Below are 27,042 nucleotides of genomic sequence, written 5' to 3' on the forward strand. Positions count from 1 at the left end.
GCTTTGTTGTATTGCCGACTTGTTAGTTGGTATATAGTAAAAGTACAAATAATATAAAATCAATGGTTCTTGGATGACGCCATTCTACGCAGTTTTCTTAATGCTGTTATAAAAAGTTACATGTACAATAACTTCCATAAAACCATAGTGTAAAATATTCTTATACAGCTTCCAATAAGATTTAACCATGATAAAGTAAATTTCTATTAAATATTTGTGCAAAAGTAATTTACAATGATCTTACATATAAATTAAACTCTCAAAGAATCCCCCAAAGAATTTCTTATAGAACTTCGTCTAAGCCATAGTTCATACACAACCATGTAAAATGCATCAAAGTCGAGCGGGGGTGAATGCCATTGGAAGTGTTTCCTCGCCTTCATAACATTGCTTTGTAACATCATATATTTATTAGAATTGATGATATCCTTGAGGATCTTTTTCAGTAAAGGAATATCTAAGGTAGTGACAACAACTGAAAAGCTCTTCCAGTTTAGCACATCAGCAAATGGAAGGTCATAGTAGTTGGCAATGATCACAGGAACGCAGCCATAATATAGAGAATCTCCGATGCGAGCTGTGTTCACTTCAAAGCCCTTAACGTGAAGGCAGAACTTGCTTCCTAGCAATTCATCTGCGTATGGTGTTTTAAGCCGTCCATGGTGAACAAAGATTTCTGAATCATTTTTCCATGTCTCAAGAAGCTTTACACGTACAGGGGAATTAACTCCTCCAGCAAAGAAAGCTAGCCTTTTCCTGAGATAAGAAAAACACAGCAAAATGAGTTATACTGCACCAATGAGATATACTGAATAAAATCATTGTTATGGTGCTGCATCACTTATAGATTGATATAAGACTTTTTTTCCTTTTTCCTCTCCATGCCTACTGCACCAATAAGAAAAGATTGGTTTAATCGAAAATGCAACCGAATGTTTGAGAAATTATCCTCTTATTGGCTTCAGATTATTACACTATCAGATACAACAACAACCAATGGCTTTTCTAGCTATGTGGGGTGGGCTACATGAACCAAACAATGTAAATTGTAATTGGTCAAGTACATAACAAATATTAGATTAAATTTTGAATAACCTTTTGGATCTTGTAATTAACTTTATCTTTTAGTCTTTATAATTAAAAACATTTCATTTTAGTTCCTATGCATACCATTTTTGTTTCTTTAATATTTATAATTTCATAAACTTTACCTTTTAATTTCTATAACAATAGACAATAGAGTTTAAAATGAAACAAGAATAGTATGTATAGAGACTAAAACAAAACGTCTTTGACTATAGAAACTAAAAAGTAAAATTCATGAAATTCTAGGGACAAAAAAGGTATTTGAAACTGTTTATTTTACAAGGATCTATGCTTCTAGGTTCTAATTTTAGAGTAAAATTTTCAGTAAATCCAATTGATTGTTGGCATCATGTTGAAATCATATGCTTGCAGGTCATTCACTAAATCTAAATGAAACTAAAGTATAATTTTTAGCTTAATGGTCACTTTAATATCAATGGTTAATCCGACACTTACAAAAGATGATCTGATTAATTGACTAAGTGCAAATAGTCCACAAACGTATTTAGTTACAAAGTGAAAGACATGATAGGTTAGCATGCATATTCAGAATCCTCACTAGCAAGAGGAAGAAGTGCTACTACCTCTTTGATGAGACAAGGTTAGGGGGATTTCCTTTTCTTGGCCAAATTTGTGGTAGGCATGTATCCTTGTGAGCAATATACCCAGTTAGGAAATAACTAGATGAGCATACAACTTGAATAGCATTGAATTTCACATCAGGTGCTTTATCCATGGCAGACCTTCCAATTGAATGACATGCAACATAAAAGTGATCAGCACCACCTGTGCGGTTCCAATATGGATACTTGTGACTGATATTCTGAATGTAGTCTCTAATGAAGTCTTGTATGCCTCTCACACCAACTCTACGGTCGTGCCGTAATCTTGCTATGGAAAAGGGGAGAAAGAATAGATTTGCTTCTGTTGGGTCTTTTGTAATGAAATGGCTCTTCATAAGAACCTTTTTGAAGTAACTTTCACTGGCATAATTGCCACCAGGTTCAGATTCCACAGGCAAAAGCACGTTTGCAAAAGGATCATCAGTCCTATGAGGATAAACATATATCTTTAAGCTCCTATTCATTTCTTTATAGTCTTCCATAAATATATCTCTATCATGGAACAAGTCGTTGTTATTCTCAAATTCTCCTGAACCATAGAAAAACAAATTTCCCGGACACTGGAGTTAACAAGGAAAAGTTTACACACATTGACTGTAGCTTCATCAACCTCCCTACTGAACCCACTAACAGCAAAGTAATAAAGTATGCTTAATGATGAAGCACCTAAAGTTAATCAATGTGGTAACCCCTTAAAAATCAAAAAACTGAGGTACAAATACAACTTTAACCTTTCAAGTTATCTTGCCTAACAACCTGGTTGGGTAAATTTCTCCATAAACACTTCTAGAAGAAAAACTAACGAGAAAAAATGAAATAAACTTCTCCATAAACTAAAATTAGCTTATGAATAAATTCATCCAAACAAACCCTAAACCTCTTAATGTAAGTACTATTAACAACATCATTATTGCAAATTGCAAAATAAAGGAAATGTTAAGATAACCTATTATGCATTCAAACCTAACTAAAGTGCAAAATAGAACACAGAAAACCAGATATAGTCTTTTTTTTATCCATAGAAATTACAATCACAGTATTAGGATTCAAATCTAAGTCCCTGTACATACTATCCCAACTCCCACCACTAGGGTCACCTAGTGGTTAGAAAATCAGATGTAGTCTTTTAGTGTGTAAAAGAGTTACATTAAATAGGCATGGAGAGGAGTAATATATTGTTACCAAATTAAGTTTTGGCACTTAATATGGTGTTTGATACATATAACACATATTTTTTCGAAATTACGCATTCTGTTACCTTCGGCAAATGTGTAACATACTTTTGAAACTTTATACATTAGAATTATAAATGTTCATCATCCCTCTTACAGGAAGCATATAATAAAATCCACATAAATTTTTACAATGCTAAAGCCACACGAAAAACATTAAAACACCACCCAGAAGAAAATTAACAGAAAAGAAGCGTAAAAAAGGAAAGTGTTGCTTACCCTTTGAGCTGAATCGCGGTGGCAGTGGCAGACCCCGTTGACTCTGTGATCTGAGGTCATACCCCAGTTGAAAAGTCGGAGATTTGGCGGAGTCGGAAGCATTGTTGTGGAAGAAAGGGACGAAGTGAGGTGTGGGAGTAGAAGGGGTGGTGAAAAAGGGAGAGGATGATTTGAAATGAGTGGAATAATGGGTGAAGAGGTTGGAAGTGGAGTAAATGTGGAAGAGGATAAAAAGAGAGGTGAAGAGAGCTAAGGTTGTGGGGATGAAGAAGAAGCCCCTGAGAGAAGATGCGACACGGCGTTGGGAGTAGTAGTGGAGCAAGGAAGAAGAACGAACCATGGCATGGGAGAATGGAAGCAAGGAAAAGACACACACACAATTTGGTTCAATTGAATGCAGGTTAACCATGGGTGAAGAGGTAATTTAAACTCGACTAATTCTTTTTATTATTATAAATTTAACTAAATTACATTATAAAAAAAATATTATTTAAAACTAATTCTTATTTTTAAATTTATACTAATAAATTAAAATTATTTAACGTGATTTAATTTAAAAATATTAAAATCTTTTGAGTGGTAAACTAATCAAAATTATTTATCAAAAATTAAAACAAAATTGTTCAAGCTTATATAAGTAGTTACTGTAAAATCACTTGTCGATGTTTTATTTACTTGAATTATAATTTGTACTCAATTAAATTATTTTTATACTCTAAATCAAGTTTTTTCTTGTGATTTGAGTTGAATGAAAAATTTTATAATAATTTAATTTTTAAAATCGAACTTAAGTTGAATTAGTTTTTATAAAAATAAAAAAAAAAAATAGATGAGTATTTTTATAGTCTAGTTTAATTTATTTTTCTAATAATTTAGTTTAAAATAATTTTTTAATATTCCAATCAACTAGTAAGGAATTCATTTCAAATTAATCAATTCTCTCAATTTAAGTTATATTTATTAGTGGGCTCAAGACACTTTGTATCTCTATATTTTATTTAATAAAAGTATTTAAAAATTATCAATTTTTAGTGATCAATTGATGTTGTATTTGACCTTCAAACATAAGGATCTTGATTTCAAATCTTATTTTTGTAAGAATAATTAATTTTTAATATTATTTTTTATTATTTAAAAATTTAAGGATAAAATTATCAATAAAAAGATATGTACCAAATAAGGTAATTCCCTTTATTATATGTAGTGTTAAATATTTAGAAGGAAAAACATGTAACCCTTAAAAATATGTCATTTTTTCTCTTTACATTTAACTAAAAATAATAAAGATAGTAATAAACACTTAACTAATTATTATAATTAAATAATGTCTTAAATATGTTTTTAGTCTCTAAAAATACACAAGTTTTGATTTAGTCTTTAAAAAATTTTCTTTGTTTTTTCTAAAATTATAAGTTTTATTTCTAGTCTTATATTTTGATCTTTATAAAATGAGTAAATTTTGATTTTGATCATTATAAAATATTTTTTATTTTTATTCTTCTAAAATCACTATTTTTATCTTTAACGATAATTAAAGTAATAAATACTATTTATTTTAAATACCAATTGGAAGTGTTTGCTCACCTTTAAAACATTGCTATGTAACGTCATATATTTATTAAAGGTAGTGAAAAGAACTGAAAAGCTCTTCCACTTTAGCATATAAGCGGAAGGTAGGTCACAGTAGTTGGTAATGATCATAGGAACGTAGTCATAATATAGTAGTCAGAAATATTTTTAAAAAAAAATTAAGAGAATAAATTAATTTTTAAAATTTTTTATTTATATTTTAAATATTTAAATTTAATTTATTTAGATTATTTGTGGATTTTATTTCTTATTTTAGAATAAGATAATATCAATATTTGTTTCTTGTATCACAACTTTTCTTTATAAATAGAGAGCTCATGAATAAAATTATATTATACTCCTTTAATAAAAATATATTTTTATAAAATAACTCATCATTAGTATCTAAAGCAAGGTTTTTATGACTCGTAAAAATGGAAGTTGAAATAAATTTTTCACAAATTTTTTCACTTATTTTTTTTATGGAGAAGGATATGATCTTTGGATAGTGAGAATGAAAGCATATCTAGAGATTTTGGATCTTTGGGAAGTCATAGAAAAAGATTATGATGTTTTCACGCTAACAGACAATCTCATGGTAGCTCAAATAAAAATTCACAAAGAAAGGAAAATTAAGAAGACAAAGACAAATAGTTGTTTATTTGTTAGTGTCTGTCAAAATATTATCAGTCGGATCATGACTCTCAAATCGGCAAAAACAATTTGTGATTACCCGAAGGAAGAATATGTTGTAGATGAAAGGATTCAAAGCACATACAAGTGCTAAATTTAATAAGAGAATTTGAATTACAAAGAGTGAAGGAGTATGAAACAATCAAACAATATTCAAAAAAATTGATTGGCATTGCTAATAAGGTAAGGCTACTAGTAACACAATTTCTAGATTCTAGAATTGTTGAAAAAATTCTAGTAACCGTAATGAAAGATATGAAATTTCAATAGCAACCTTAAAGAGCACAAAAGATCTGAGTAAGATCACTTTGACAAAGGTGTTACATGCATTACAAGCATTAGAACAAAAGAGACTTATACAAGAAGTTGTGGAGGGTGTATATTTAGCCAAGTGAAAGAACAACAATGGTGACAAAAACAAGAAGAAAGAATCATTCCAAGAGAATGGCCAAAACAATAGCACTTAAAAATTTTCAACATGTCCTTATTGCAAAAGAAACTAGTCATCCAAAACAAAGATATTGGTGGAGGCCTAATGCAAAATGTTACAAGTGTAAACAATTAGGACACATGAAAAATGTATGTAAACTTCACAAGCAACAAGAAGTCAACATTGTTGAAAATCAACAAGAGGAAGAAGAACAATTATTATCAATGTCATGCTTTACAACTAAAAAACCCTCAAACCCTAAACTTATGATTGAGAACTCTTCAAAGAATTAAACAAAACTAATATTTCTAAAGTCCAAATGGGGAATGGAACACACCTTGTGATAAAAGTCAAAGGAACATTTGTTATTAAAAGTCATTCAAATTTAAAATTAATATATAATATTTTATACGTTCCTAATATTAATCAAAATTTATTGAGTGTTGCTTAGTTGTTGAAAAAAGGCTACAAAGTGTTATTTGAAGATAAAATTTGTGTGATTGAAGATATAAACAATAAAGAAGTGTTCAATGTTCATATGGAAGGTAAGAGTTCATATAAATAACTATAATGTGCATATTGTGCTCGCTATTCAGAATTTGTTTGTTTCTACCAAGTAGTAGATTCTTGTGACTGATTTTGGCGTTGTGTGCTTTTATGTTTAAATGTTTTTTATGCATTGTGCAAATGAATGTTCATTTGATTAATTGGTAAACAAACATGTTTGTTTTTGCAGGTGTTTGTGTTAGTCTATTAGATTGTACCTCCGAGTGGTAAAAGCATCATGAATCTACTTAGGTACAACCTTGGAAGCATTTTTTGAGAGCTTCTCTATTAGAAAATACTTTTTATTTTTAGTAGAGAAACTTTCAAAATAACTTCTAGCTCTTATCCAAACAGGCTTCATGTTGTGTTCATTACACTTGCGCATAGATTGTGGAGGGTTGTTTAAAGTTATATGTGCATGTTGGGCTTGTCATTTATAGTTCATTTGTTTTATCGATTATTATATTCTTGTAACTAATTTTTGCATTGTGTGATTTTATGTTTAAACAATTTCTTATACATTATGAAAATGAATAATCTTTGGAAAATAAATGTGTTAGTTGTTGTGCTTGTTTGTGTTAGTCTCTTAGATTGTACCTCTCAAGTGACAAAAGCACCATGCTAATTCATTGCACTTGCTAATTAATCGGACAAAATTAGAATACTATTTTTTTTTGACAAAAATAGGATTATAAGGCATAAGAAATGCTAGATAATTGCCTAAATTTGATAAAAAAAATATATTTACATATTTTTCAATTATCAAAATACACCAAGTTTAGAATTTTGTTTGTCCACAAGCAAACATAACCAAGCATAGTCTCTATTAGAAAAAAAATTGAGTAGATTATGAAAAAATTCAAGTTGATGTTCTTCTTCAAAGAGTAAAGCTCCAATGTTAAGTCCATCTTCAATCTCTGCAAATAGACTCACCTAGAATCCTTCTTGATGGGCTTGGTTCACCTCCTCTAGTTTTCCCTAATCCAAAAATGTGCACCATGTCTGCCACCACCTCATGCCCACCATGACGCCTTATTTTGGCCCCCTTTTCTCCCTCTCAACCCACTACACCCTCCACTCCCTCCTCCTCTCCTCTCTCCACAAAAGGCTTCTCAAATCCATCGTAAAGAAACTATGCAAAACTTTTTTCAAACTTGCCACTAACGCCACCTAGCGTGACCTTCTCTCGCACATCTTCCAACAAGTAATATCCCCAAGGCACGACTATAGGAAATCTTGGCATTGTTAGAAAAAAAAATGGCTAAACCAAGAAGGGGTGAATATGATATTTTCAAATTTCTTTCTAAATAGGTGAGTTCACCTAATGTACAAAATATTTTAGAATAGGTTAATCAAACCAATTGGTTAGTTAATGTCTTCAATTTTATGATGATGACAAACTCACTCTAATTTCTCATGAGGTTCTCAGAAAGGGTTTCAAACCTCTTTTCAATAAAACTTTTTTCAAAGCTCACTCACAAAGTTTTTCATTACTCGAAGTTCTGAGAATGAAAACCAATATATAAAGTTTTCTAACTAAAATAATCAATTATTTTGAGTGATAATCGATTATTTTGTTCTTTCCAAATATGAAAATCTACCTAGAACAAATTAATTAACTATTTTGAGTGATAATCAATTATTTTCGAAAGTTTTTTATGAAATAATTGGTTATTATAGCAAAGTTTTTCAGGTTACTGAAAAATAGAACAAATAATTGATTATTACTAAAAAATAATTGATTATTTCAAGTGAAAATTTAATATCTTAATTTTTCATACCAGTTCTCTTTTCAAATCATTTTTAAAACCTTATTATCATCACCAATCATTAATCTAAATGAAGAATTAAAATTTAAGCAAAAGATTTTGCACTTAATCTATGCACAAAGTAACACAAAAAAATAAAAACAAACACCAAATTACAACTTTGCACTCTTCTTCAAGAGGCTATATATTGTATATTTGTGATCATCAAAACTCATCATTTATAAGTTTTTTATCTTGAGCTTGATCAACAAGCGCATGCCAAACTCTATTGGATTGTATTGGGTAGTAACATTATTATGCCTATTGCGTCTAAGTTGTGACAACCTTTCTTGGCTACTCTTGAGTGCCAAAATTATCATGTTGCGTTCATTGCACTCGTGTAGATAGAAAAGGGTTGTTCTAAGATATAATGTGCATGTTGTGCTTAATATTATGAATTTATTTGTTTCTACCAAATAGTAGTTCTTGTGACTGATTTTGGCGTTGTGTACTTTTACGTTTAAATGGTTTGTTATGCATTGTGCAGATGAATATTTATTTAATTAACTGGAAAAAAAATGTGTTAGTTTCTATGGACATTTATGTTAGTCTATTAGATTATACCTCATAAGTGGCAAAAGCATAGTGAGTTTGTTTAAAAAGATGAATTCATTTATTATATATCATTTATGACATCTGATAACCAAATCATATTTGTCTATAATATTCATTAATAAATCAAAAGGAATAAAAAGCTTATTTGGTACTCACACTTCAAAAAGGAATGAAAACATGCTTTGCATCAAAGAAAGAATAAGCAAATCCCTCAAAACATGCAAAATGTCAAAAAAAGTTATTCTTGATTGACACACGCAATAGTTCCCTTTGTTTGTTTGACATCAAAAAGGTGATAAGTAATTTCCTTGATTAAATAAAAAGTGACCATTGGTGAAAAATATTTAATACTTACAATTAATGCACTAACAAACATTTCTTCTTTAAAAGAAGGAAGACAAAGACAGGCAATCTATCCTATAAGAGATGTTTAAGGATTTGCAATAGTCATCTCTATGAAGCACCTATATAAAGAAACTTGAAGACTTGGAAAGAAGAGAACAATTAATTGTAAAAATTCATATTCATTATTTTTGTAAAAGCTTTGTACTTAAAATTAGTTGTATCACGTCTTGATAGTAAAATTAAATAACAAGTGATTTTTCAATTTTAAATTTGTGTTATTGCTTTAAGTTTGAAGAGACTTAATTGTAAAAGAATATTTGATTGTTGAAGTTTGGAGAGATCTTATTGTTCAAAGAATACTTAGGTAAGTTACTTGAAGAGGCAAGACAAAAAACACTTAAGTTGAATCAGAAGTGACTTGTGAAAGAATACATAATAACCAAAAATTTCACCTCATTTTCTATTTTCTAAAACATAATGGGACTTGATGGGCTTTTAACCCCTTTATATCATAAAAAAAAAACATAATGAAACTTGATTAGGTTGATCAAGAATTGAACATAGTCTCGGTGGTTGAGACAAACCAATATAAAAATATTGTTTTTTTTCTTTTGACTTTTCATCTGCATTCGTAAGGTCTTTGATACTACTTCATCATTTTGAAAAAGTGTTGATTTTTTTATTGATACTATTAAACCTCTTTTCTAGTATTTTTTTTTCTTCACATCATATATATTAGTATTATAAAAATATACTAATAGTTAAATAAAATAATAATTTAAACACGTATATACAAACTTTTTGGAGACCATGTTCAATCATATACAACAAATCATATGTTACAAATATGTAAATTTTAATATGAGGAATGAAAAGTTTTTAAAACTTCATATGCAAATGGAATATATATACTACATCATTGCATCAATAAAAAAATCATATAGAAATCAAATCATTTGAAATTTAGTTAATGTACACGATATGCACAAGTAACAAAAGCTTATGATTTATAAGATGTTTCCTAACCATTTTAAATTTAATATAGAACAATACAAACATTTTAAATTTAATGTGGAATAATATAAAGGATTCAATTTTGAGGAATTAATGTGAAAAATGTTTAGAGAGAATAAAAAAGAGGCATACAACTTAACCTGATTAAGAATTTTTTTTCATTGGAGGATAAAAAATTTTAGTTGGAAAAGTTACCTGCTTTATATGTTACCTTACCTCATAAATCTTGAGTGTGCTAAGGACAAATGATGTCGGGTTTATGGTGGCATCAAGCCTTAGACATCCATAGTTAGCCCTTTGGAATAATATGGATAATCACTTGGTGCAGTTGGTTAAACACAACTCTATAAGGTGACAATTGCATTGAATCAATGCACACACTCATCAAGTGTCACCATTGATGTTTATGACTTAGTGTTGCTTCAATGTTGCAAAAGACACCAAGTTCAAAAATCCAACATGTTGCGAACATGTCATGTTATGACTAATTAAACTCATACTCATCAAGGAATTATTGTATTGGACCAATGTACATATTCATGTAGTGTCACCATTTGACTTTGAACCTTGAAATCACTCTAAGAAGCATAAAGAAAAAAGTTCATATAAAATGTCAAATTTCAACACAAAAGTCACACCTTACAAGTTGGAAATTAGTACAACTTGCATCTATGCCAGTAATAAAATTACTTGTACACAAAGTCACAACATGGTTATGTCATTTTCATAACAAGTGTAGACCATTAAACACAATAACCATTATCAACATTTGTATAATTACCATCAAAACAAATTCTAACCATACATCAACATCGTCAAACAAATGGCTTCTTTAACAAAAGATATGTTATCAACTAGTTATGAATACGTCATTATCATAAGGTGCATTATTCTTAAAAACAAAAAAAATACAAATAAGAAATTTACATTCTTCAAGAATTGTTTTTTTTTATTATTATAAAAAGGTTTACATATCCCAAGACATAAATAGTTGTAATAATGATACAACACTATTGGAATCTCTCTCTTATACATTTGACATAAAAAAATGATGCATTTGACAAAAAATTTAGAAATTAATTGTCTTTTCTTATTTTTTTTGCTACAATAAGTCATCCATGATGTTCGAGTTATCACATTATTAGCACAATTTTGTGAATGATTTTTTAAGATGAGTATTCATAGTTGACCTTTCAAACTAGGAATCACTTTCAACTATATTTTCAAGGTCAAAAGTAGCTTTGTTTTCTTCTTCAACCTTACATAACAAATTTTTGATTACTCTAACTTCTTCAACTTGTAAAAATATTGCCTCAAGTTGCTTTTTTTTTCAAGTAATAATTCATTATCTTGAATATCTTCTACATATGATAACAATATAGTTTAAAACAAAATTTAAAATAAAAGCAATTGAAACTGGGACAATCTTCTACCATTCCATCTTTTTAAAGAGAATTTGACCTCAAATTTAGATTTTTGTTGCCTACATCAGAAAGAGATAAACAACTAATATTAAAGCTAGAAATCAATCCAAATAGGTAAATGAATTTTACAAGCATTGTCATTAATTCTCTCTAGAACTTGAAACCATCTCCTCTAGGAAGAAGATTAGATTTCCTTTTGTAAGGAAACCTCTCTTTTTTCAAATGAACTCAAACCCAATCACCAATTTCAAATAACATTGTTTCCCTCCCTTTGTTTGCTAACTTAGCTTCTTATTCCATCTTCTTTGCAATTTGTGCCTTTATATCCATATCCAATTTCCTAATAAAAGAAGTTTTGGCAAAACTATCTTTGTTAATCATAAAATCAAAATTAGATAATGATAACAAATCCAAGGGAGTTAGAGGATTAAAACTATAAACAACCTCAAAAGGAGTCAAAAAGGTGGTAGAATGAACTGCTTTGTTGTAAACAAACTCCACATGAGATAACCATTCCTCCCAACTTTATAAATTATTCTTAACATAACATCTAAAGAATTGAGAAAGTGGTATAATTACCACCTTGGTTTGTTCATTTGTTTGAGGATGAAAAATAGTACATAATAGTAGTTGGCTTCCAAGCTTACCCCATAAAACTCTCCAAAAGTGGATTAAGAGCTTTACATCTCTATCTGAAACAATGCTCATTGGAATATCATACAATGCACTAGTTCTTTGAAAAACAAATTGGCCAAATAACATGCATCATCACTCTTGTGGCATGGAATGAATTGTGCTATTTTTAAAATCCCTCAATAACAACATAAATAGAGTTTTTCCCTCACTTGGACCTTAGGAGACACAAAAACAAAATCTATAGAAATGATAGTACAAGGAGAGTTAAGTGTAGGCAAAGACATATACAAAACTACGAAGAATAAATTTAGATTTAGCATGCTGATAAACAATGTATTTACTACAAAAATTATGTAAATCTAATTCATATGAGACTAATAAATTATAAAAATGTTCCAACAAAACATCCAAAGTCTTTTTATGTTCCAAAATGCCCTATAAGCCCCTTCACAAACTTCTCTCACAAAAAGTTCCTTTAAAGAACTCTTATCATTCTTGCATGAAAATAAAACAAAAATAAGGAAAATCCTATTTTGATGGTGACTTTTTTATTTTTTCCAACATCCTAACTTCCTTATTCGTCTTTTGAATTTTCTCAAACTTCATTTCATGGCTACTTTGCATTTGAGCTATTTGCTTAGTGAGTTTATGGTCACCATTAGACTTGTGATCTTTAGTGATGGTGGATCACTTATTTGAGATGTAGAAGTCATTGCTATACAAAGAAAGGTTAGGAAAAATAATATATTCAATAGATTCTCACCACTCCTAATAAAACTTGTCATTCTTGTTTAAAAGTATTGTCACTATGCAAGACCATGCATAGTAAGTAACACAACTATACTTAGACTCATGGGGCCAATACTCTTACTATTGTTATAAGGGAACATAAACGCATAGTTCCAACTATTATGTGGGCTACCCCATCTATCCAGATTCATGGACCTCTACCAAGTTTTAATTCTTAATTGTTAAAATTCTCTATTATTCTAAAACTTTTATAATTAAGGAGATTACAAGGGAATTTTGATGGGTAGGGATTAAAATTTGATACTTATGGATAATGACATATAATAGAAATATGATGTGGTTGTCCATGTATGAGAATATAAAACTTATTTTGTGAAATTTCACAAATTATAAATGAACTTATAACTCAAAGAACTAAATTACAAAAATAGAAAATGATAAAACACCTAAAAACCTTTTTTTAGCTTAGAAACCTAATTAAAAATATCGAAAAATTTCATACATCAAATGATATATTAAACTTTTAAAATTATAATGATATTTGAATTTAAGTATAGTATTAAATCTATACCATTAATAAAGATAATAAATCTTTTTGACACATTTTATTAATTATTTTGTCTTTTAGTTTCTAAAATACTTATTTTCTCCCATGCTTTTATTTTCTTTAGTTTTTAGTCTTTCTCTCTTTTTTTTTTTTTCCTTTTCTTTTCCCTAAATTTATTTTTTAAACTTTTTACACTCTTTTAAATAACTACTACTCAAAACCAACCACACTCTCTAATTATTGATCAACCACACATATTTAATTTTAATTATGCATTTTTTAAAAAATTGACGGAGACATAAAAATATGTTTCATCGTAAGAATGAAAAATCAACTTCCTGCCAATAAGCCCATTAGAAATGTGACGAATAAAGAAGGAATCCAAAATGATTGATCCATCTTTATCTCGATAGTATTTATTATCAAATTCTTCACGTATTCTTATTTTTTTAAGACTTGTATATTTCTTGAAGTTTGGATGTTGTTAATATTTGTGGTTAAGGAACTTAAATCATGTTTTGATTTTATTAAATACTTCTTTTAATTGTTAAATTAGGTGTATAATGAAACTTGTTGAAATTTAAATTAGATTTGTTATTTATAATTGGTTTAATGATATTTTGTATTCCTAAAGTTTCAATAATTAAAAAGAATATTATCCTTAAAATAAATTATTTATCTTAAATTGAAAATATAAATTATATATTTATACAAATTTTAAATATAGTTTATATTCAAATATAGTATTTTAATTTATTATAAAATTTATTAATATATAAATATTTTTTTTTTTATGATTTAATAAAACGAAAACAAATACAAAATGAAATAAAAAAAAATTAAACCACTTCATGCACGTCCTTGCCATATTTCTCCATGCACGTCCTTATCATATTCTTTAAGAGCAAAATTTGGAGACAAATAAACATTTAGTTTATAAAATACACATTCTAAAATATTAATAAATATAAAAATAATACAAAATATAATATTTAAAATTTGAAGATAAAATATATATTTTTTAATATTCAGTTACCGCCAAGTTAGTAAGTGATATGTTTGATATAAAAATATAAACGAAACTCACGTCAAAAAAGTCAAATTTATCTTTTAATGAAAGAAAAATATTAAAAAAAAAAAAAGGAGGAGAGTGAAATATTTATAAATGAAATAGAAAAAAATAATAAAATGTAAATTAAAAAAGATAATTGAAGCAATAAATATAATTATCTTCTTTAATTAATTCTTAAGGAAGAAACTAAAGATTAGGGGTAATATTTACAATATGACCATTAATTATAAAGTAAAAAGTCAAGTAACTAACCAGAAAGTAAAAACAAACAATGGTAAAATGTAAAAAAAAAAAACTCTACTTCAGGTAGTAAGATTTGAATAAAATGAGACAGTAGAAAAAGATTAGCGGCGAAAGGAATGATGGAAATAGTAGAAAACCGTAAGATAAGAACCTGAGATATCCGCCCGCCATTTAAAATCCCTCTCACAAGTCACAACACAAACACAAACACAAACCCTTCTTCACCCTTGCCGTTCTCCTTTTTATCTTTCTTCTTCATCTTGATAGTACCCTCAATTCCCATGGCCACCGATCGGAGGCAGAGCGAGGCCCAAGTGGCCCTTATCCTGGGGCCGGATTCCAGCCACCTGGAATCCCTAATCTCGCACTTGATGTCTTCATCCAACGAGGAACGCTCCCAGGCAGAGTCCCTCTTCAACCTCTGCAAACAGACTCACCCGGAGTCCCTCCTCATGGGCCTCGCCCACCTCCTACACTCCTCCCCTAATCCAGAGACTCGCACCATGTCCGCCATCCTCCTCCGCCGCCACCTCACGCGCCACCACGACGCCTTCCTCTGGCCCCTCCTCTCCCCCTCCGCCCGCTCCACGCTCCACTCCCTCCTCCTCTCCTCCCTCCACAAAGAGCCTCTCAAATCCATCGCCAAGAAACTTTGCGACACTGTTTCCGAACTAGCCGCCGCCATCCTCCCGGAGGACGCCGCCGCCTGGCCCGACCTCCTCCCGCTCCTCTTTCAGTGGGTAACATCCCCCGAGGCGCGGCTGCAGGAAATCTCGCTCCTCGTCTTCGCGCAATTGGCGCATTACATAGGCCAAACCCTACTCCCTCAATTGTCCACTCTCCACTCGGTTTTCCTCCGCTGCCTCCACTCCTCCACGCCCTCCGACGTCCGCATCGCCGCCCTCGCCGCCAGCATCAACTTCGTCCAGTGCCTCTCTAGTCCTTCCGACCGGGACCGCTTCCAGGACCTGCTCCCTCTCATGATGCAGACGCTCACCGAGGCGCTCAACTCCGGCCAGGAGGCCGTCGCGCAGGAGGCGCTCGAGCTTCTCATCGAGCTCGCCGGCACCGAGCCGCGGTTCCTCCGCCGCCAGATTGCGGACGTCGTCGGCGCCATGCTGCAGGTCGCCGAGGCCGAGGCCTTGGAGGAGGGGACTCGCCACTTGGCTATCGAATTCGTCGTGACCCTCGCCGAGGCCAGGGAACGTGCCCCTGGGATGATGAGAAAGTTGCCGCAGTTTGTGAGGAAGCTCTTTGGCGTGTTGATGAATTTGTTGCTGGATATCGAGGATGATCCGGCGTGGCATGCTGCAGTGGATGAGGATGAGGATGCGGGTGAGACAAGTAACTATGGGTTTGGACAGGAGTGTTTGGATAGGCTTTCCATATCGTTGGGTGGCAACACTATTGTGCCGGTTGCTTCTGAGTTGCTGCCAACTTTCTTGGCTGCTCCTGAGTGGCAAAAGCACCATGCTGCGCTCATTGCACTTGCGCAGATTGCGGAGGGTTGTTCAAAGGTATAATGTGCATGTTGTGTTTGCCATTCAGAATTTGTTTGTTTCTACCAAGTAGTTGGTTCTTGCAACTGATTTTGGCTGTGTGCGCTTTTATGTTTAGACGATTTCTTCTGCATTGTGCGAATGAATGTTCAGGATTATCTGGAAAATAAATGTGCGAATGAATGTTCATATCATAATTTGTGCGTGTTTGTGTTAGTCTCTTAGATTGTAATATTTGGATGGTGCAGGTGATGATAAAGAATCTGGAGCAGGTTTTGTCAATGATTTTAAATTCATTTCACAATCCCCATCCTCGAGTGCGTTGGGCAGCTATAAATGCAGTTGGGCAATTGTCCACAGATTTGGGGCCAGACTTGCAGGTTAAATTTCACCACTTAGTGCTGCCTGCGTTGGCTGGAGCCATGGATGATTTTCAAAATCCAAGAGTACAGGTTTGTGTTATGCTTTTTATCTGGATTAGGTTGACTGTCTTCTGTTGTAATGATTCAAGAAATGGTCTTTTCCCCCTAAACCTTTGCAAATTTTTTCTTTGTACCATTGCATACCTTCATTCATATTAGTCTAAAATGGTCTCTATTAATTAGCTTCACTATATTCTATTTTGTGTTATCTCTGTTGTCCTTGATCATGTATGCACTCTGCTGGAGACAAGACATTTCAGTCCAATGCAATGGTTGATTTTGGTTGTGCATGATGAAAGTAATCTCATGCAATTATCATCTTGTGTTACCTCATGTATTATTTTATTATTTACAGGTTGTGGTGTTCACATATAAATGCAAAACTATTAAGTGCTTGTTTGGATGAATGTTGACAAAATTGATTTTGAATGATATTCATTTTGTAAAATTGATTTTACTTAAAATAGATTTTGAAGTGATGTGATTTATGTTTGAATGTTTTTATTACAAAAGCAAGTTAGTAGTAAAATATAGTGTAATTTTTTTGATCCAATGCAAAAGCTATAATTAATCTTTGACCCAAATTCAATTCTTCAACATAAAACCAAACATGTCAAAATTTATGTAGTCAATAGTGCCATGTTAGTGCTGAAATGCGGAAAGCGTTTGCAGTTTTTTAAACTCGCATGACATGATTCTATGGTGCAATGTGGCGGGTTCACAATGTCTGTGATTGTGGCCACGTTTTGCGGCAAGATTGCGACAACTGTGTGTGGAGTCAGGTGCAATTACTGCATCCAGTTAAAAAGTTGGTCCCTCTATCCAACTTCGGTTTCAATTTTTATTTTTTAAACTTATAAACCTTACGGTTAGGCACACTCTATTAATTATTATTGTCTTTAAAACTGTTTCTGATGTCTTTTTTCTTGTTTTTTTGTATCTTATTTTATCTTTTAAACCTTTTTGGTTACTCACTTTCCTCCTTTGCCTCTTTAGTTTGGGATTTGAATGTTAGTGATAATGACAATAGATTTTGATTATTGATTTTGACTATGTCTTTACTCTTTAATTTTCTGTATTGTTCTATTTGTCAGAATTTAGATGCGGGTGATATATAAAATTATGTATACTGTTTTCTAGACTTTGTAATAGTTAAGATCTTGCTATAGCCTTTTTGGGAGTTGTCACTCTGCTGCTATCCAGTATTGATTGACTGCATAGGTCAATATTTTCACCTAAAATTAGGTTAACTGATATTTCAACTTGATTATGGAGAATCCAATGTGAAACCAAACATGCACTAATTACTGTTCTAACTATACTCAATTGTCTCAAAGCTTTGCAGAGGTTTTTCTCAATCTTATTAAACAGACATTTAGATCTAAGAAAGTTAAATGGCCGGGGTGGATTTTGTGGGTATGCATTTTTAACATATTGGATATTTTTTCATTAGCTTTTTCATCAGTTGAATATGGCTTATATGAGTAATTTCTTTGAAATATTAGGGTTCTTCTACCTGAAAAGTATCTCCTTAATTAATGGATCTTCTGTTTAGTGTCACTATTTCTTGACTTCTGTCTGTGTAAATATGAATCTTGAGTTTCCTAATCCTTGATAACTCATTTAATTTACATTCAGAAACTCATTAATTTTTACTTGTATATTTCAGGCTCATGCTGCTTCTGCAGTGCTAAATTTCACTGAGAATTGTACCCCAGATATCCTAACACCTTACTTAGATGGGATTGTGAGCAAACTTTTGGTACTCCTGCAGGTATTTGACTGTTCTTGAATCTTGATACGTTATATCTGGCAAGAAAATTGTAAAATATTTGAATAATGATATCTTTGTTGTCGAGATCATTTGGTGTTTTACCTAATTGGACATCTTTATTTGAAAAAAATAGCACTTTATGATTCTCCTTGGCTTCTTTGTTTTGAGTCTCATAGTGGAACCGCATCTGCCCTATATATATATATTATATACACACACACACACATTTAATCTTAATTGGATTTTGGTTAGTGCTATGCAAGCCTATGTTTGGGATTTTTTTTTTCTGGAGGGAACTGTTGATTTTGAATTTTTCCTTAAAATGAGTTAAATCAATCTTGCATTTGGGTTTGTAATTTTATTGTTTCTTTTTCATATTTGTATGCAACTTCTAAATATTTGATCTATTGCTGTGACATGCTTTATAATCAATAATGAATATTTTGACACGTGTGTTTCATATTTTATGCATTTCGGATGATTAGTGTTCATATATTGCTATCTTATCTTTTCTTTCTCATGTTTTAGAATGGGAAGCAAATGGTTCAAGAAGGGGCTTTGACCGCTTTAGCATCAGTGGCAGATTCTTCTCAGGTGCTTTATGTAGCCAATATTCTTCACAGTAATGACAATGCTTTTAAGTTTTACATGTAATAACAATGTTGTGTTAACAGGTGCAATTTCAGAAGTATTATGATGCTGTGATGCCATACTTAAAAGCTATTCTGGTGAATGCAAATGATAAATCTAATCGTATGCTTCGTGCCAAAGCAATGGAGTGCATTAGTTTGGTAGGAATGGCTGTTGGAAAGGATAAGTTCAGGGAAGATGCCAAACAGGTGAATTTTAATTTGGTTCAGAGTGTTGTTTCTTTTTAAATTCATATGTATTGCTGGAACCTGGAAGTAGTGATTTTATATTTTCTTTCCTGTAATCATTATTCATTTTTGGTGTGCTAATGTTTAGTTTTCTTTTTTCCTTTGCTAGGTAATGGATGTCTTGATGTCACTGCAACAATCCCAACTGGATGCTGATGATCCAACTGCAAGTTACATGTTACAAGTATGGTCTTTTTACCGATTTTTGGCATCAATTTGGCAATACATTTATTTTTGTTGCTGTAGTTTAAATTCTTATAAATATCAAATTTTCACTTGACTTCCATGCTTTCAGGCATGGGCACGGCTTTGCAAGTGCCTTGGACAGGATTTTCTCCCATATATGGGTTTTGTGATGCCTCCTTTGCTCCAGTCTGCACAACTAAAGCCTGATGTGACCATTACATCAGCAGATTCTGATACTGAATTTGATGAAGATGATGACAGGTGCCCTTTCAGTTCTTGTTTCTGAATTTGGTGTTGTAAATGATTAATATCCATGTTATAGCATGATGTGATATGCAATTCATTCTTCATCTCATTTCCTTGGGATGTCCTTTCCTGTGTCTGAGCTAGATCTTTATTTTAAAAAAAGTTCTGTCCATTTGACATAATGGGAGCTGCATATTGCTTCATTTATTAATTTATATTATTTGAATGACAATGGGCTGGTATGTTTAAACTTATTTTTAAATAAGTGCTTTTTTATATATAATAATAAAATAAGCATTTTTATGTTTGTTTAACTTGCTTATTTTAAAAATAAGCAGTTTTCTTCCTTTCTTTTTTTTTGAAATAAGTGGCTTTTTTATAATCTTTTTTTAAGTTAAAACAAACTGGCCCATTATCATTGTCTAGACTCTATATATATGTAGTAGATCCTGTATTTCCACAGGCATGCATTATTAGTTACAGACTTTCCAGGGTACAAGGAATTGTTTTCAATTTGTAGAACATGCAGAGGTCTCACAGTATCATAGGTTCAAATTTTGAGTAAATCAAAAGAAATTATGTGCAATATATGACTTCTCATGTGTAAAGAAAGAAGGGAATACGCATAGAGAATAGGAGTTGCAGTTTTTAGATCTGAAAATGAAGAAAATATGGATTATACTTGATGGATATAATGGTTTGTTTTAAAATCTTGCTATCTGTTTGTTCTTGTAGCATTGAAACAATCACACTTGGGGATAAAAGGATAGGCATCAAGACTAGTGTCTTGGAGGAGAAGGCTACTGCATGTAACATGCTATGTTGCTATGCTGATGAGTTGAAGGAAGGATTTTTTCCATGGATTGACCAGGTTGATTTTGTTTTATATTTTATTGGCATTTTCCAGTCCAGGATATTCTATTGGCTAACTTTGTGGAATCATCTAGGTTGCTTTCACATTGGTTCCTCTTCTTAAATTTTACTTTCATGAAGAAGTTAGGAAGGCAGCAGTTTCAGGTATTTTCTTGACTCAATTTTGCTTCTAGTGTGTTTATTTCAAGTAACCCTGATTAATTTTTTTTAATGTCACTTGTCTGCTTTGTTTTTTTAGCAATGCCGGAACTGTTGTCCTCAGCAAAATCAGCTGTTGAGAAGGGACAATCACAAGGTCGTGATGAGACTTATGTAAAACAGTTGTCTGATTATATAATACCAAATTTGGTGGAGGCTTTACACAAGGTTAAAGTCCTGCCTATCTATTCTTCTGGTAATTTGGTGTCCACTCTGCAGTTTTTTTGCTGTATTAATGTATTTTTGCCATTTTCTAGGAGCCAGAAGTAGAAATTTGTGCTAGCATGTTGGACGCATTGAATGAATGCATACAGGTTTGTGTAACATTCATCTATCAGGATCGAAGATTTGTAACAATCATCATTTTATTGGAATTATATTACAATTTTGTTATATATAAACTTTTGTACCTTCTGTCAAATATTTGTGTAAGTAAAGGAGAAATTGATAGGAGACAATTATGTCCAGGATGTGTGTTATGGCTCTTATGTAATGTTCTATCTTGGAATAATTTGTCAAACTAAATAGAATTTGAATGTTACAAGATGTGGAATATAGCAAGGATTGAATAATTAGGGAACTTTCTTTCCGACTTTATGCAATAGGAAGAGGAAAATATTAGTGGCATGGTTACATATTCTTTCTCATTCTATGCAGTTCCGATAAACAATATAAAATACAGTTTATTCTTTTGCAAACTAAAAAACATCTACAATCCTGTAGGGTTGGAAAGGGGGAAAGGGAAGGTAAGAAGAAATTGAGAGAGAGAGAGAGAGAGAGAGAGAGAGAGATAGAGAGAGAGAGAGAGAGAGAGAGAGAATAGGGTAGAACAGGAGAAGAAAGCTTAAAGGGAGGGGGAATACATTGAGGACAAAGAAACAAACATCAGAAGCAATTTCAGTTCTCAAATGAAGTTTAAGTTTCCCAAAACTTGGTACTTGGCAATCCCTAGATTTAGACAATCCTGAATTACTGATAAATCCATATAGCCCTTATTTATTAGTCCTTAGAAATTCATGTGTGCACGTGCACATATAAAATAGCATACTAGGAAAGAAACATTTAAATCACTGCAAACACATGATTAAACTTAAATTCAAAATCCATAAGGTCATTAACAACTCACTAGTCACATAGCAAATTTAAACCTAAGAAAACACCTCTTAACAAGTGGAACGGTGAAGGGAATGAACTCCAATGGATGGGGAGAAGAAAGCTTGCAGCGGATATGGATTTTTCAACCTTAGATTGGCAATTTGAACTATCTTTACATTATTTGTTTTCAATATTGTCTGGTTTTTTATTACTTGTTTGTCTCGTTTATGTTGATAGTCTGGAAATGGAATGGATTTGTAATAGGAAACCAATCAAATTATTCTTGTTTCTCTTTCCATCTTTGTTGATATTTGTCTCTCTATCTACGTCATGCTTGGACTTGGATGTACATGCTATTATATTGTGCTGTTCTATAATCTCTCAGTGGTTTTGTTTATTGTATTTATTAAGTCATCAATTCTCTTTAAGGTTTTTGAAACTGAAGTTGGCTAGGAATTGTTTCTCAGGTCTCTGGACCACATCTAGAAGAAAAGCAAGTACGGAGCATTGTTGATGAGATTAAACAAGTCCTTACAGCCAGTTCATCAAGAAAACATGAAAGAGCAGAGAGGGCTAAAGAAGAGGACTTCGATGCTGAAGAAAGAGAACTACTCAAGGAAGAAAATGAGCTAGAAGAGGAACTTTTTGATCAAGTATGTTCAGTTATCTGTTTTTGTGATCTGAATCATTTCATTAAATATTTTATGTGCTGTTCAAACTCTTATTTTGAATCATTGTGTTCTAGATTGGTGATTGCTTGGGGACTTTGATAAAAACATTCAGGGCATCTTTCTTGCCTTTCTTTGAGGAGTTGTCCTCATACCTAACACCTATGTTTGTAAGTTTCTTTCTGTTCCTCTTATAATATTTGCTGATGAAACGAGTCTTAGCTTTTATGGTATTATTGCTTTAAAGTTGTCTTGTGTTCTCTTTCCTCATGACTTTTCCTTCTTTTGTTATTGTCAATTCCTTTTCCACAAGGCTTTTAATTTGAAGGGAAAACTATCTTGTGTAGCTATTATCTTTTTCCTATAAAGCCATTCTTTTTTTATTTATGTATGCCCTTTCCTATAGGGGAAAAAGGTCATGTAAATAGCCAAAAAGTGGGGAAACTACTATCCCTACACTACTTCCTCCTGAAATGTTATTTTATGATTTTTTTTTAATTTATATATTGGAACTTGCTGATGTGCTGCCCTCCCTAACCCCTGCCCCTAAAAGGTTGACAAGTAAAATAATTTGGATTGTTGTCAATTACTAGTTTACTACCAAACTGCTTGCTAGTGTGTGTGAAAATTCAATAAGTTTGTAATTTGTACAGATGCCGATAGCTTAGACATGTTTCCCATTTTTTTCCTGATCCAATTCCCCTGTTGATAATCAATAACCAGGGAAAAGATAAAACCTCAGAGGAAAGGAGAATTGCCATTTGTATATTTGATGATGTTGCTGAGCACTGTCGTGAAGCCGCTCTTAAGTAAGATTTCCCTCTTTTTGGGCAGGCCCCTAATGTGGATTGTCTGTAATTTCATGCATAAAATATTTTATTTCCTTTACTCTAAATGATTTGTTCTATATTTTAAATACTTCTTTTGTTGTTGCTACAGATATTATGATTCTTACCTTCCATTTTTACTTGAAGCCTGCAATGATGAATATCCAGATGTTCGACAGGTTAATTGCCCATGCTTGGTTTACTACATATTAATGTTGCTTATTCAGTTTGGGGACGTAATTGAGATGCTCATCTCACAAAACAAAACAAAACAATTAAATGTCTTTGCAGGCTGCTGTTTATGGTGTTGGTGTTTGTGCTGAGTTTGGTGGATCTGTTTTCAAACCCCTTGTTGTAGGTTAGTTGCACAATACCATTAGCTTATTTTGTTTTTGTGCCTTACTATATTTATTTTGGATAAAATTTTCTGCTCTATTGCAGAGGCACTTTCAAGGTTAGATGCTGTGATAAGGCATCCAAATGCACAACATTCTGATAACATAATGGCATATGACAATGCCGTTTCAGCTCTTGGAAAAATATGCCAGTTCCACCGTGATAGCATAAATGCAACACAGGTATTTTACATTTTGGTGCTCCATGTCCCTGCTGTCTTTTAAAATGCTGTTCTTGTTTACTTAATCTTGTGATCTTAATGTCGTTTGAAGAAGTATAGCTTGGTAGTCGTACTGTTGGGGTTAGTATTTGTTCTAATGCTACCACAGCATCTCATAATGATTTTTATCATTAATGGTTCAGTCCTTGATAATATGGAGAGTCGGCATTTTTCAGCTTTTGCTGAAATTATTGTGGCTTTTAAAATTCTTGTGGAGATGAAAGTTTAGAGCAAAACCGCTTGCTTGTGTTTGATTTCTAACTTGATTATTGCTTGGTATCAGGTTGTTCCTGCCTGGCTAAATTGCTTGCCTATAAAAGGTGACGTAATTGAGGCTAAGGTTGTGCATGACCAACTCTGTTCAATGGTTGAAAGGTTTAGTTCTGATCCAGAACATGTTTTTGTTGATTGCTAATATCGCTATTTACCTAATATGCTGCCTCTTCGTCATATATATTGATACACACTTCTATTCAATTTCAGGTCAGATAGAGAACTTATAGGTCCCAACAATCAATATCTTCCCAAAATTGTTGCAGTGTTTGCCGAGGTACTTTCATTGCCAGTTCTTAGTTATTCCAGTTAGATTCCGGATCTACTTTTCCCTTATAATATTTGTTCGTTTTGCATCAACTATGATGTAGATTTTGTGTGCCGGAAATGATCTGGCAACTGAACAAACGGTCAGTCGGATGATTAATTTATTGAGGCAGCTTCAACAGACTCTGCCACCTTCTACCCTTGCTTCAACCTGGTCATCCTTGCAGCCTCAGCAACAGCTTGCACTTCAGTCCATCCTATCATCCTAGTAGTTATGTTGGATGCGCGTCTGTATTGTCATAGTTGCCTTTGGGAAGCTTCTTTGTCAGGTCAACTTGGTTCTGTTAGCAGCTGCGTCTGGTTCGTGTTTCATGATTGCGGAATCCATGCTTCAGGACTTGTGGCTTTGTCACACAGGCAGAGCAGTGTTGAGTTGGTTGGATGAGAAACAGTTTTGGTGTGGAATGTGTATACTGTGTTATGGTCACAGTGACTCGATCCTGTCTTTTGGATGATGGGGACGAGGCGTGACCGAGTCATGCGTGGCTCGGGAAAATCGCATAGCATTCTTTGGTTTATTTGGAGTTGTAACAGTTTTGGTGGGTCTTTTTTGGGATTCGGAAACATTTTCATAGTTTAATTAATTTGTATATCCGCATGTTTGCGCTTCCCTTCCATTATCACGTACATTATGTTTGGATAGGGAAAATAGAGATAAGTAGGGTGGATAGAGATGAAAAAATAACTTAATATTTAGGTTGTGGTTTGAGAGAAAAAATTAACGAAGAGAAGGGTTATTTAAAAGTTTATCTTTTTCACTTTGATTGGATAAAAAACTCTAAAAAATGTGTTAAAAAGCATGTGTTCTTGCATGAAATCATTCATTCATATGGTAACTAAGTGAAAGGAGAGAAGAATAAACTCAATTTTTTTTTTGAAAAAAAATGTCATCTTTATCTCCATTTTACTGAAGAGTGATTTAGCAGTTATTTAATTATTTGCTTATTTTATTATTATGTTATTATTGTTATTATTCGCAGTTCGAAGGCACAACTGGTTTTTTTTATTCTCTTCATTTCCTATCCTTTTTTTTATTTTTTATTTTATACTTTCAATGGAGCCAACTTCAAACCCACATTCATTTATGGAGATTGCAAATTAAGGTAAGTATATATGCATATTTAAACATGTATAAAGATTTTGTGTGGTATCTTGTTTGAGTTCGTAATTTATGTTTTATTTTACTATCATTTATTTTTCATGTAATATATAATTATAGTTAACTGGTAATCGTTATTGTGGCTTGTTTCTGTCATTTTCTCGACATCCTAAATTCATTTTTGGATATTTCAAAATGGGAAATAAGAGCCGTTTTTTTTTTTTTAATATTTTGCACGCCATTCTCCAAAAAAGAAACAAAGAGCTAATCCAATATCCATCAACTACTACGATAAAATTTCTCACCTACCGAAAAAAAAAAAAAAATTCTCACTTACACTAATTAACAATATCTTTTAACAAGGGATTTTTTTTTTCCTTTTCCTTCCAAAAATTGTAACTTTTTTAAAAAAAATAAAATTAAATCTATTATCTTTACACGACCAAGAATGTGTTGTTTCAAGAGCTGAAAAACTAGTATATAATTTAAAGCTTATCTTTGATCAGCAGTTTAGTAAAAAATTTACATTAATAGTAAATTTCATGTTATTGTGTTATGGTTTTTGGTTAACAAACTTTAATCAAATTTTAAGAAGTACGGTGCCATATATTTTTTATGGTAAAACATTTTAGCATTGTCATCACATCGAACATTATAGTTTGTTGGTATACTAGTATGTGTTGACAAAAATGTTAAAAAATTTGACTCCTATCATATTAGAGGAGCCAAGTTGATTATCATTCATGTATTTGTCTCTCCAATGTCTACATAATTAACTATGCTCAAGTACTACTCATTTCAATTTTTATGAACTCAGAGGAACTAGTAGTAGTTGTAGTAGGTATCAAATACGGAATTATATGGGTGGCAAATATTATAAAAAGTATTAGCGTGAATCATTGACTTTAAATATTGGCCTATTTTTCAATTCATTTTCGTTCTTGAAAAATTCAAATGACATTAGACTTGGATTATTTTTAAATAAGATAATAACTTTAAAAGGCAGCTAAAGGCTACATTTGATAAACAACCAAGGAAATAAAAGGATAATGATGCATAGAAAATTAGAGAGGGGTGTTTTTCTATGGGAAAGATTCTCATTGAAAATCTAAAGGTCCCCTTAATCTCATTAGTAGTTGAAGCATCTAAATCAGCAACTCCTTTTAGACGTTCCTCAATGTTATCTTCTTAATTAACAACTAAAAATAAAATAATTGTTCATTAAAGGAACACAGGGCACTTGGATTTCTTTTTCCTCTATCAATTCTA

The 27,042-nt window shown here is 32.0% G+C and overlaps 2 protein-coding genes across 3 annotated transcripts; one reads left to right on the forward strand and one right to left on the reverse strand.

Annotated features, from left to right (window-relative positions):
- Positions 1-132: 132 nt before the first annotated feature.
- On the reverse strand, positions 133-3,565 carry LOC109797256 (putative glycosyltransferase At5g03795). 2 transcript variants are annotated; one of them, XM_083072214.1, is made up of 3 exons: positions 3,152-3,565; positions 1,671-2,268; positions 133-756 (listed from the first exon to the last, which is right to left on the reverse strand). In XM_083072214.1, exons 1-3 carry the CDS (start codon positions 3,498-3,500, stop codon positions 252-254), a joined length of 1,452 nt encoding a protein of 483 aa, XP_082928340.1. In that variant the 5' UTR covers positions 3,501-3,565; the 3' UTR covers positions 133-251. The 2 variants fall into 2 exon arrangements, with proteins under 2 accessions (XP_082928340.1, XP_020212826.1); XM_020357237.3 differs by having other exon boundaries at positions 1,671-2,238; positions 3,161-3,564.
- An 11,389-nt stretch (positions 3,566-14,954) lies between these two features.
- LOC109796141 (uncharacterized) lies at positions 14,955-25,291 on the forward strand. Its single transcript, XM_020355796.3, has 20 exons — positions 14,955-16,309; positions 16,540-16,743; positions 18,383-18,487; positions 19,016-19,081; positions 19,162-19,326; positions 19,475-19,549; positions 19,661-19,812; positions 20,533-20,668; positions 20,745-20,814; positions 20,909-21,036; positions 21,126-21,182; positions 22,431-22,616; positions 22,709-22,801; positions 23,355-23,440; positions 23,571-23,637; positions 23,750-23,816; positions 23,900-24,036; positions 24,358-24,449; positions 24,558-24,624; positions 24,719-25,291. The coding sequence occupies exons 1-20, from the start codon at positions 15,074-15,076 to the stop codon at positions 24,881-24,883; spliced, it is 3,354 nt and encodes a 1,117-aa protein (XP_020211385.1). The 5' UTR covers positions 14,955-15,073; the 3' UTR covers positions 24,884-25,291.
- The last annotated feature ends 1,751 nt before the right edge of the window (positions 25,292-27,042 follow it).

The sequence above is a fragment of the Cajanus cajan genome, chromosome 4 (assembly GCF_000230855.2).
Source record: "Cajanus cajan strain Asha chromosome 4, NIPB_CcT2T_4, whole genome shotgun sequence".
In the NCBI taxonomy this organism is placed as follows: Eukaryota; Viridiplantae; Streptophyta; class Magnoliopsida; order Fabales; family Fabaceae; genus Cajanus; species Cajanus cajan.